Source organism: Anthonomus grandis, chromosome 4 (genome assembly GCF_022605725.1).
Source record: "Anthonomus grandis grandis chromosome 4, icAntGran1.3, whole genome shotgun sequence".
NCBI lineage: Eukaryota > Metazoa > Arthropoda > Insecta > Coleoptera > Curculionidae > Anthonomus > Anthonomus grandis.
Genome location: NC_065549.1, coordinates 3,971,114 through 3,983,639, shown reverse-complemented (window position 1 = coordinate 3,983,639; position 12,526 = coordinate 3,971,114). Strand labels below are relative to the sequence as shown.

General features: G+C 32.7%; 1 protein-coding gene across 1 annotated transcript in view; it reads right to left on the bottom strand.

Moving 5' to 3' along the window:
* Positions 1-3,167: 3,167 nt before the first annotated feature.
* Positions 3,168-12,526, bottom strand: part of LOC126735244 (uncharacterized) — a 98,553-nt gene continuing 89,194 nt past the window's right edge. Inside the window, exons 6-7 of the mRNA XM_050439193.1 lie at positions 3,809-4,006; positions 3,168-3,744 (exon numbers count right to left, since the gene is read on the bottom strand). Coding sequence (XP_050295150.1) covers positions 3,542-3,744; positions 3,809-4,006 — 401 coding nt within the window. The 3' untranslated portion in view covers positions 3,168-3,541. The remainder of the gene's footprint in view (positions 3,745-3,808; positions 4,007-12,526) is intronic.

Here is a 12,526-nt window from a genome sequence, read left to right as displayed (position 1 = left end):
TATCGCTTTGAAAATGGTTTATAAATAACAACTGACGAGCAAGAAAAGTGACAGGAATGACAGTATTGATAAGCAAAACAGTTGATACTATTCATAGTGGCTAAAGTTTTCTATATATACAATAAGAAGTGACAAGAATGATAAGTCACGTACCAGTCAGATAATATTAGCCTTATTAGCTGAACGTGTATTAAATGGCATACGGGAAAAGTGACAAAAATGACAACTGACACAATAACCACCTGATTAGTGATAATGTCTAAGGCATTACAAGTATATACTCAAAGAATATGCATTTTTTAAAGCTTTTAAGCATGTCACATTAGTGAACATTAGCCAGTACCGCTTGAAATTGCTTTACGAGTGACAAGAATGACAAGTTATATTACTGGGAGTGGCTAAGGCATTGCAGATATGTGTGTGTTAGAATGACAATTGACGGGGTAATCAGTTAATATTAACGGTAGTGGCTGAAGTTTTTTACGGTTTGTCAGGTGACAAGTGTCAAAATATCTAACAGCTGATTAGTAAAAGGGTCTTGTGCATTACAGGCGTGAAAGAATTCATTTTTATGAAGGCTTTTCAGAATGACAAATGACAATACACTTTAAGCAGTACGACAAGAATGACAAGTAATATTAATGGGAGTGGCTAAGGTATAAGAGTTGAAGATATATATGTGTGTGTGTATGTGTAACCTAGAAATCAGCTGATATTAACGGTAGTGTCTAAGGCTTTCTAAGCTCTGTATGTCAAAGAATTTTATTTTGATGAAAGGTATTTGTTAAACTTACTTATTTATTTTAAAATAATACTGTTTATGTAAATAGAAACGAAAAAATATTAATTAGATTGTACCGTTTCAAAAATGGAATAAGAATGACAAGTTACATGCAAGAAAAATGGCAAGAATGACAGTAATAAGAAGACAAGAATGTCAAAGAATTGTCAAGTCAATGTCAAGAAGTAATTTTTTTTTTATTTAAACCGAAAGTAAAAAATATGATTTAAAGAGCGTCGTGTAATTGACGTTCAATAAAAGTGGCAAGAACGACAAGTGACGTACCCAACAGATAATATTAACGGTAATGGCTAAAGTTGTCTACGTGTGACAAGTGACAGCCAGGAAAAGTGACAACAATGACAAATGATGTTATAAACAGCTGATTAGTGGTAGTGTCCAAGGCCTTACAGATATCTACGTAAAAGAATTATTTCCTTTATAAAAACTTTTAGGAGACTGAATGACAAGTTATATAGAGAGTCGCTGACATGCTTTAAGAATTTAAAAAAACGACAAGAATGACAGATGCTGTGCATTAAAAGTGACAAGAGGAAACAGTAGATATTAATGGTAATGGCTAAAGTTGTCTATGCATGCAATAAAGAATGACAAGTGACATAAAGAAGAGCTTCTACTAACGGTAGGGGGTTGCAGAAGTGTACTTTAATGAATTGCATATTTCCGGAAAAACTTTCAACAAAATATTAAGCCAACAATGCCTGAAAATTGCTTTAAAGTGACAAGAATGACATAACGAAACAGTGACAACTAAAAGAGCGAGTATTAAAGGGAGTGGCTAACAGTGACAAGTGACAGGAAGAGTTGAGATATTAATGGTCGTGACTAATGCGTTGGCAGAAGTACAATCTGTAAATTAAATTAGGCTACATATCTCTAATATTGTTGATTTATTAGGTACTCAATAAAAAGGTAAAAGATTCCCTTCGGAACACGTTCGTCGACTCATCAAAATCAATGGCGTTCGTTTGTCAAACTTTAATTGAATTGTCTTTGGATAAAGTTCGATTCCAGCCCTTTTGGGAGCGGAAAAATCGGATCGATTAACACGGCGTAATTTTCCGCAATTTTAACCTGGATTTTCCCAGAAAGTTTGTTTTCCCTAAAGGAGTACCCTGCGCGCTTTCCAAAACTATTTAGCTGAATATCCCCGATGTTCGTTTTTTTTTGACGTTTGATTGCTCGACTTTTTTAAACTTTTTAATTTAATTAAATTGGCCCTCTCTCTCTCTCGAAAGTTCGTCTGTTTACGTTCGGCAAACGTTGCCATAATAAAACAAAGTTTCATCTCGGTTTTGTTTGTAAAATGCTTTCCATCTAATTCGGTCGATTAATACCCAGTGTCGAGGCAGGAAGTGCATTTTCAAGTCTTTTTTTTTGTGACTCGGTTTACGTACAGTGCCATTAAACTTCCCCGTAACAAGAGAAGTGAGCGATCAAGTTATTTTCGGGAAAACAACGGGCGAAGTGCAGTTTGTTTGCGGTTTTCCAGGATATCACGTAAATAGTCAGATCCATGACAAAATGGCGGTGTACAGGGTGTCCCAAATTCGAGGGTGACCATTGGGATCTCGGAAACCGTAAGAGTTACGGGGTCGGTTCAATGGTGGCAAAGTTGCGCAATTTAGAGCTTAATAAAATGACGCTTAAAAAATTTTAGATATCCAAAAAAAACCGAAATGTGTCAAAATCGTTTTTACCTTCTACCGACTTTATTTAAAGAGATATCGGAAAACTAATAACAGTTTTTCATTTTCAGTTTGTACGCTCTACAACATGACGCAAAAAAATAATAATCCGACGTTTCGTTTTTTTTTTCGATCACCATCAACTTTATTTTTTCTTATGGGTGCCATATTGCATTTTCTCATTTTTAAAAAGTGATTTTAATTGCCTTTAAAATGAGGTATCGCATTTGCATGTCCGATTACTCCTTCTAGTACTTCCCATAAGAACTCAATGAGTGCGTAACTTTGCCTCTATTTAACCGACCCTGTAACTCATACGGTTTCTGATATTCCAGTGGTCACCCTCGAATTTGGGACACCCTGTACAGTGCAGTAATTCAGGATTTCGTATCCAATACAGGGGTGTATATACATTTTTAATTATACCACTGCAAGGCTCTTTATATATTGATTTGTTTTACTATTGTAACAGCAGAATACAATTCCTGTATAAAGTGCCAACACATCATGTAAATTAGGCATATAGAAGCAATTATATAAATATAAAAAATATGCTCATAAGTGCCTCATTTGGTGAGGTACAATAGGAGCAAATAAATATATACAAGGTGTTCCAAATGATACATAGTAGCTCAGTCACCTTTTACTTTAAACATCAATAACTTTGTTATTTTTGGAGCATAAAGTACTGAGTAACGATTGGCATACCATAACATACAGGGTGTTCGAAAAATAGATATTTCAATGGGTTATTTTTTTGTAAAAAAATATGAGAAAAAATTTCTATAAATTGTGCATTTCCATGTTTATAGAAACTTTTTCTCATATTTTTTTCCAAGGAATCACCCATTGAAATATCTCCGTCTATTTTTCGAACACCCCGTATAGTGTGTATCATAAAAAATTATTTTTTAGGCCTATCAATTGGTACACCCCGAGTACATAAAGCAAACAAATACAGATGACATTTCACCTGAAAATCGTGAATAAATTCCAGAAAACTCAGTCGAATCGGTTGGATTTTATAGGGATGAAATATAGGCGAGCGCGATTAGAAACAAAAATCGCCGAAAGCGCTCCAATCGAAATCGTCATATCCGGTCATAGAGTAATCAGTGTCGGTATGACAGTAAACAGCTGGCGCTATCGCTGCTGCACTAGTGCCGATCATTTCCGTTGTGAAGGATATTTGGGGTGCGATAGCGTTCACTTGTCCCGACCAGCCCCAACCCTGACCCCAATCCACGCATACACCTAAAGAGACTAAAATTATTTACTCGGAACTCGAGAAAAACTCGATTCGTTGATGTTGGTTTACCTGCTAACACTGTATGGTCATTGTGATAAAGTCCATCCTTTTTTACGTCTTTTTTTGTGCTAAGGGCTTGGGTATTTGGTGCGTAGCATTGTGGTTTTGAGCAAGTCGATTTTGTCTTCGTGGTGGTCGGCGGTTGTGGTGCCGATGGGATTTTACCGTTGGGGATGATGGTGGCGCAACCGTTGGCTACTGGGTGAGCTGCATATAAAAATAAAGAAGAGTTTTCAGTTGACCGGATCTCGGCTAATAAGAGAGCTACGACCTTGCGAATGATCTGGTTGGTTTCAGAGGGAAGAAACTAATAAAAATCCGTTGGATTTATAAAGAGAGAGCTTATAGGAGACGCGATATTGACCTTCAAAGATTGGGGTTTTTCATTTGCCATATGCAGATGGCATTACTGTTGGCACAAAGTCCTTTATGCATGGCTAGCAGTTTTTCTTAAATTTGTATATGCTAAACACGAACTTAATAAATATACCTGGACTACTAATTCAATTAAAAGTAAATGACCACTACTAGAGGGCCGCCATTTTGCGTGATTGTGTCCTTCCGATGTTGGTCACTCTGACAAATTTCAGTTGTGCCAATTGTAGGGAAGCAAAACCATTGAAGTTTTTAAGAGGTTATGTTTACAAAAATACAAAATAGAAAGTTACATTTAGTTAAGAATTTAAGATAGTTGCGTTAGATCTGTGATTTTTCTTGTACTTCTTTAAGATTTAATTAAAATTATGATAGAAGGTAATCCTCAACTAAAATGAGAAAAAGTTTCAATCAACTTGGAATAGATGCATGCACTCTAAAATATTTGTTTTATTATTCTGATAATCTTGAATCTTATAAATGTATACGTAAACTTGAATCTTATAAATCCTAATACTATGAAAATAATGATCTTCATTTAAATTTTTGCTTGTATTGACAAATTCCGTTAAAAACACTTTTATTTTCTTTCTATTTTTACTATTACGAGTTTTACTTTCCTTCCATGTACAGGGTGTTCCAAATTCGAGGGTGACCATTGGGATCTCGGAAACCGTAAGAGTTACAGAGTCGGTTAAATAGAGGCAAAGTTACGCAATTTGGAGCTTAATAAAATGACCTTTAAAAATTTTAAAAATTCCGGATACTTTCGGAGATATCCAAAAAAACCGAAATTTGTCAAAATCGTTTTTACCTTCTACCGACTTTATTTAAAGAGATATCGGAAAATAAAAAATAGGTTTTCATTGCCAATTTTTATACTCATGACGCAAAAAAAAAGTTAATCCGACGTTTCGTTTTTTTTTCGATCATCATCAACTGTATTTTTTGCTCATTTTTAAAAAGTATTTTTAATTGCCTATTTTTAATTGCCTATACACACACGTCAAACGTCAACTTCGTCAACTTCATTACCATTATTTAATATATTTTTTGTTGGCAACACTGAAAATGTTCAGAGTGACCAACATCAAAAGGACACAACCACTATAAAAATGGCGGCCACCAGGCGGTGGCCATTTTTGAATATCGTGGCCGTATGCATTAGCAGTCCAGGTATATTTATTAAGTTCGTGGCTAAAGCATAAAGAAATAAAACTAAGAAAGTGTTTCAAAGGACATATTTGACAGTTATATTAGTTCAGAATTTGGTTTCGGGGGCATCACTAATTGACATTTCACAGATAATTTCTACAGTTGACTTGACATTGACATTAGCGAGAGTGGAAAAGGGAGGGAAATTCAGGGAAAACAGAAAGAACAAGAAAAACGTAAAGCTTTAAGGTTAGTGCTATTATACTATTAGTTTTCAGTGTTTTCACTTTTTTGTCAGATTCGTGTCATGTTTCTTGTGCCTTTTTTGTGTATTTTAATTTTATAACACATAAATGTCTGGCAACTTAGATCTGTAAGCTTATGAATATGTAATAGGTACCTACTTATTGCACCTGAATCTGTTTCATAAAAAAATAAAAATAAGGTGATAAAATAAATACACAGGTGCCATTTTGCCATCTATAATTTTCATTCATTCATGAAGGATTTACGGCTGCTCATTATCAGATGTATTTGAATATTTGTAATCAGTTCTCCTACTGACTTGCCTAGTTTGTAAAAAATAAAATAACGGAAAAAGTTATACAAACTCAAACTATAACTTTCGTAAAGACTAATAACATTTTACCTAAAAAGCAATCGGACGACACAATTGTTCAATCTTCGGATAGAATTGGAGTCATCAATTCTCGTAATGTTAGATTATTTCAAGGCCTTTGACACTTTAGATCATGATATCCTACTTGCTATTTTGAAATATATTGGATTGTCTGATTGGGCGGTAAAATTTGCCTAATCGGGTGAAAATTATGCGGACGATATAAACGTAATGTTTCAAAATACAGGAAGACAACATAAATATAGTCGGTGATCTTAAGAGGCTGTCACAAGTCTCGAGTAATATATCATTCCAAAATGCATTGCAGTTCCCTTTTTTAGTGATAGTCATCGGTCAAATATTATAATGAATAAATTAAATCTAAAATTTGGCATCAGGTAAGGTAACTCAGAATAGCTTATTCAACTAGAAATATATTATTTAAATCAAGATACGAAAAAAAAACAATATGTGAATCCTCGATTTTGCCCGTTCTTAGTATTCATGATACAATGTTTGTACCCTACCTCGATAATGTATGAAAAAAGAGCACTTTGAGATTTCGCAAAAATGCCATTTTTTTAAATCTAAATTGGCCACGTACTTAAAGAAATACGAATTATTAAATTGCGAGTGTTTACTTTAAAGTTTGGAAAATTTTATTTTTCTCCCCCTATTCACAATACAGCTTCAAGAACACTAAAAAAAATTAAAACCAACCACATATAGATAACTTTGGATAACAAAAAACTAAAGGTGATCCAGAGTGCCAGGAATCCTGGAGTTATATTGGGCAGCGACCTAAGATATCATGAGCATTTAAAAACTTTATTTAATAATCCTATTCTCTATAATAATATTATACGATATATTTTAAATCATACACTTAGCCAGAAAAAATCTATGTGAGTCTTTGGTCTTCTCTGACATTAATTATTGAAATGTTGTATAAGGTTTAGTCGCATGTGGGTGTGCGTTTAATATGTGACCATATTTCTAACAATTTTTTACAATAAGTAGTTTAAAATAAAATCTAGTCGACAGCTGCACTTTGGTAAGTAAAATCAAGAGTCTTCCTCAATACTCGTTCCACGAAAACTGGTGCACTCGATTATTGTTATAGATATATATGGATAATCACTCACCAATACTCAGCTCTCTTTTCAGAGGTCTTTCACGTATAGTGCTATACAATATTTTAACTCTTTACCACTTGGATTCCAATTTTAAATATTCATTTAAAAAAGTATTAATAGAAGGACAAAGTATTTAAAATTTAAGGTTCTAGTCGCTTTAGGTGTTTGCCACAAGGATTTCATGGCCTAGTGAACTATGAGCCTAGGTTCTAAGTTTGATTTTTTTTTATTTTATTGCATTCTGCAGTTTTGGAAAAATGATTTAATTTTAATGAAATTACGCATAAAAAATTACTAAAAATCGTTTATATAATATCCAAAAAAATAGTTTTTAACTTTTCACCCATAAGACACCCATAATGTATTATTTATTGTTTTGGTAATTTTTGAGATTTTGGTCCGAATTGAAATTAATATGAAATATGTAATAATCATATTTCTTAGAAAATGTCCACTATTTGGCAACTGCGAGTCCATATGTTAAAAGTTTGACAATGTAATTATCAATAGCAAGGAGTTTCGACAATCAATTAGATTAGAGTAGGCCTCTTTTTAGCACATTTTAAAGGAATTAAATATTAATTTTGTAGTGTCCTATGTGAATAATCCGCCAATTTTTTTTTCCTTATTTATTCTTTTCAAAGTACTCTTTTTGCTCAAATTTTAAAATATTGCAAAATCGGAGATACTTAAAATTTAAAATTAATATAAAAAATTCCTTATATGCGTTGCTTTATCTTCGTTTAATTTTTTTGTTCAATTTGTAAACTCTCTTGATTTTGAAATGTGGGTAAATTTTACAATTTAAGTTTGTTTAAGCATAGAATGAAGTCCTCTCCGTTTTGTAATTATTTTCATTTATTTTGTATTTGTTTTCATTAAAATACGTTTATTTTTATTATTATTATCATTATTATTATTATTAAACTTAGCACTATACCTACGTTACTAAGTGGATACGTAACCCTTTTAAAAACCATCATATACAGGGTGTTCGAAAAATAGACGGAGATATTTCAATGGGTGATTCCTTGTAAAAAAATATGAGAAAAAGTTTCTATAAACATGGGTCCGGAAATGCACAGTTTTCAAGATACAGGGTGATAAATTTTTTTAAAAATATTAATTGTTTATTAATAATAATTATTTTTCTAGGAGAACTGACACTTGTCAATGTCAAACTGATTTTTTGTTTTAATAATTATAAAAAAATTATATTTTTAAAAAAATGTATCACCCTGTATCTTGAAAACTGTGCATTTCCGTACCCATGTTTATAGAAACTTATTCTCATATTTTTTTACAAGGAATCACCCATTGAAATATTTCCATCTATTTTTCGAACACCCGGTATAAATACACACACCGCACTTTTTACATCCCCCTTTTTTGTTGAAAAAAGACCCTTAATACCATCTAAAAGCAGATTTAGGAGCCTTTAAATTGAAGTTCTGAAAAAGATATTGTACGGCCTTATCTGATTATCCTCTTAGCAAGATTTTCTTTATCCCTTTTCTCATCCCTTTTTGGGTAAGTAGATCTTAGCCGGGGCAAATTAAATAGGCATAAAATTAATTTCGCAAGAGTAATCCCCTCGTCTCTATTTCAATCGCACATCAGATTACCCGTATCGTCACAAAATAGTACGTGGATGTATGTAGTCAAATTTTGCAAAAAAAATGTATTGTAAAAACATTTATTTATTTAATAGAATGATTAAATATCGCTTAGAATATTGCTTTATGACTCTTTTCACATCAAATTTTGTGATTTAAACATGCATGCCATGTAACAATACAAGCAACACCGGCACACGGACTATTCGCGGCACATCAAAGATTCTAATAGATCTCTAAACTAGACTTTACACGGGTAGTAATCAGAATTTTTTCTTTAACTTGATTAGTTTTCCTAAGAAATAGAGTTCAAAAAATTTTTTCAATATTCAAGGAGGAGGGAATGACACAGATTTTTTTTGGTAAATTAAACAAAACAGCTCCAGTAAATTATTACTAGCCAATTTATATTGATATAATGCGTATTTTGGAAATTAAACGCACTGTATCTCGATAACAAGATATATTAAGAAAAAAATGCATGCATCATTTTTTTTTCAGTTCTATACGTTCACAGTGTTTTAAACAGTGAAGAAAAAATTATTTCAGGACAAAATTTTGTAAAAGTAAGATCAGGTGTCTTTAACATCTTCTGCGCATTTGATTTTACAGAAAAAATACTCGAATTGAAATTGTAGGCAATTTAGTTATAAACATTTTTTGTCTCGGACTTTTTACCCTAAAATTCACGGTTTTCGCAAAAATCGATTACAAAAAATTTTTGTTTTTGGACTTTTTATAAGGAACGCTGACTTTCATCAAAGTTTCAAAACTTAAATGCCAATTTTTGCCAAAACTTAAATTTTTCAGACTCACTGTACTATAAGTAACAAAAGCTTCATTCACTTCGAGAGAAAATCTACATTATTGCGCTAAAATAACAACCAGAGCGATTCTGGCAACAGTTAATTAAAAAAACACTTTCCGACCCCTAATTAAGCCTCCCGGTCTAAGGAAATAAATCAGAAATATTATTTTGTCCCCGAATATTCAGTACGTATAACCGGAGAGTAATAAATCACTTAAATTTAATCAAATTTCCCGGATCGCCGTAAGCTTCTACCACCACCTGGGATCGTCCCACTCGTTCCCGTTTCTCCGAATGTCCCGTAAAAATACCAGGAACACACGAAAACTGGAAACCCATCGGGATATCGGTGGTGGTGAGCGGGAATAAAAGTAAACAAGGAGGGAATTTACGTGTGAAAAATCGGGAAAATGCCGTGTGTAGGCGGAACTTTCGAATCCAATTTGACGTGGCAAACTTGCGGAAGAAGATGGAGAAGTTACTGAGCTTCCACGAAGTTAGTTAAGATTCCCTAGAAAGTTAAATAACAATTACCGGGTTCCATTAAAGGGGGTTATGAAGTAGATGTGCAGTTAATACCGTTACGTTCTGGGAGTTCTAATAGCTTCGGAAGTTACCTTTTGTTTTGGTTAATTGTAACAATGGACCTTGCGTAGTTCCATTAGCGTGCCTGAGAGGTTTTGATAAGTATAATAAAGTTAAAATAGATTTTTCTTTTTAAATATATAAACTATTACACACATAAATGAGTCAAAGCTGGTCGAAGAAATTGTCCAAAATTGTAATAGAACTGTAACCCTGGTGTTAGATTCTGGATGGTGCTGAGCCTATCACCCTTATTGGTTTCTTTCTTACAAAATACATAACCTGAATTTATCGTACCCAATATTTTCACGTAAAGATGACTGGTTTAACTTGGTTAACCATTTTGGAAAGAAGAAATTAAAAGGTGCACGGAGATCATAAGAAATCCCGATTTAAAACAAAATGGCGGCTTGTCAAGTCTAAGTATAAACAATATTTAACACCCTCGCCATTTTTCTCTAAAATGGCGTTTATCTGGAATCATTTAACTTCAAAATGGACCAAGATGGGCATCATCTTAGAAAAAATGGCAAATAGCGAAAATGTATTTAGACCTTACAGGCCGCCATTTTGTTTTTAATTCAAGAATAGCAAAATTTTGGTTTTCAAAAAATCTTAAAATCCTCCATGGCATCTTCTGATTTAATTTTTTTTTACAAGATGGCTTTTATCTGCGTCCATTTTGAAGTAGGTTTTTTTTTTTTGATTTTAAGATTTTGAGAATGTCCAGTAAAATTTTTTCTGTAGTCAAACTTATAACCTAGAAATAGCAAATGGACGCCATATTGAAAAAAAAAAACAGGCAGAGGTTTGAACTGTTGCTTATATTTATAATGAAAAAGCCGCCATTTTGTTTTTAATCCGAAATTTTCATGAAATATTATTTTGAAATTGAGATAAACAATCAAGTAAACAATGTTTTGATTTAAAAATAGCAGATGGACGCCATCTTGAAAAAAAATGGTGGAGGTTTGAATAGTTGCTTATTATACTTAAAATTAACAAACCGCCATTTTAATTTTTTTTCCAAAATGGCGCCCATTTATTATTTTGAAATTAAGGTAAACTCTTTGGGCGTGTCACGTTTTAATCAGGAAACAATCTTTTAACTAAAAATAACAAATAGACGCCATCTTAAAGAAAAAAATGGTGTGAGATTGAATGTTTTTCCTATATTTAGACTTAACAAGACGCCATTTTGCTTTTGACTTGGAATCAGAGTACCTTTTAAATTATCAGTCAAATTCCAGTAAACCAGTACACATTAGTAAATAATCTTTTGACTTAAAAGAGTAAATAAACGCCATCTTGGAAAAAAATCTCATCTGCCATTTCGAAATTGAGGTATACTCTTTGGGCGTGGCATGTACTAACCATTAAACAATTTTGAGACGTAAAAATAGCAAATGGACGCCATCTCGCAAAAACATGTTTGGGGTTTGAAATGTTGCTTATACTTAGATTTAACTGGCCGCCATTTTATTTTAAATCAGGAATCTTTATGAACACCTTGATACTTTTTGATTTTAATTTTTTCAAAATGGCGCGTTGAAAATGAGGTTAACTCCTTGGACGTGACATGTACTAACCAACAAATAATTTTTTGACTTAGCAAAGAGACGCCATCTTGGAAACAAAATGGCGAGAGTTAATAATGTTGCCTGTAGTTCTTAAAGTTAATAAATCGCCATTTTGTGTTTGATCCAATATTGAGAAAACTCTTAGGTACTTCGTGGCACCTTGCGATTTAATTGTTTTGCCAAAATGGCGCCCATCTGCCATTTTAAATTTAATAAAATACTTAGTGAATATTAAAACTTGTGACGTAGAAATAACAGATGAGCGCGCCATCTTGGACAAAAATTGGCGGGAGTTTTAAATGTTGCCCATACTTCTTAGAGTTAATAAGCTGCCATTTTGTTTTTGTTCGGATAATGACAAAATCCTCCATGGCATCTTTTAATTTAATTTTTTATTACAAGATGGCGCTTGTCTGCGTCTATTTTGAAGCTGGGATTTTTCTTGATTTTTTTTTGATTTTGAGAGTGACCAGTAGACTTATGACTTAAAAATAGCAAATGAACGCCATATTGAGAAAAACAGGCAAAGGGTTGAACTGTTGATTATATTTATAATCAAAAAGTCGCCATTTTGTTTTCAATCTTAATTCTTTATGAAATATTATTTTGAAATTGAGATTGAGTGAGAATTGATTTTGAATAAGAAATGAAACAAGTAAACAATGTTTTGATTTAAAAATAGCAGATGTACGCCATCTTAAAAAATGGCGGGGGTTTGAGCAGTTGAACAGAACATACCTATATACCACCATTTTGATTTTTTTTTTCTAAATGGCGTAATTTATTTTGAAATTTTAATTTTTTATTTTGAAATTGAAGTAAATTCTTCGGACGTGGAATGTGTTGATCAGTA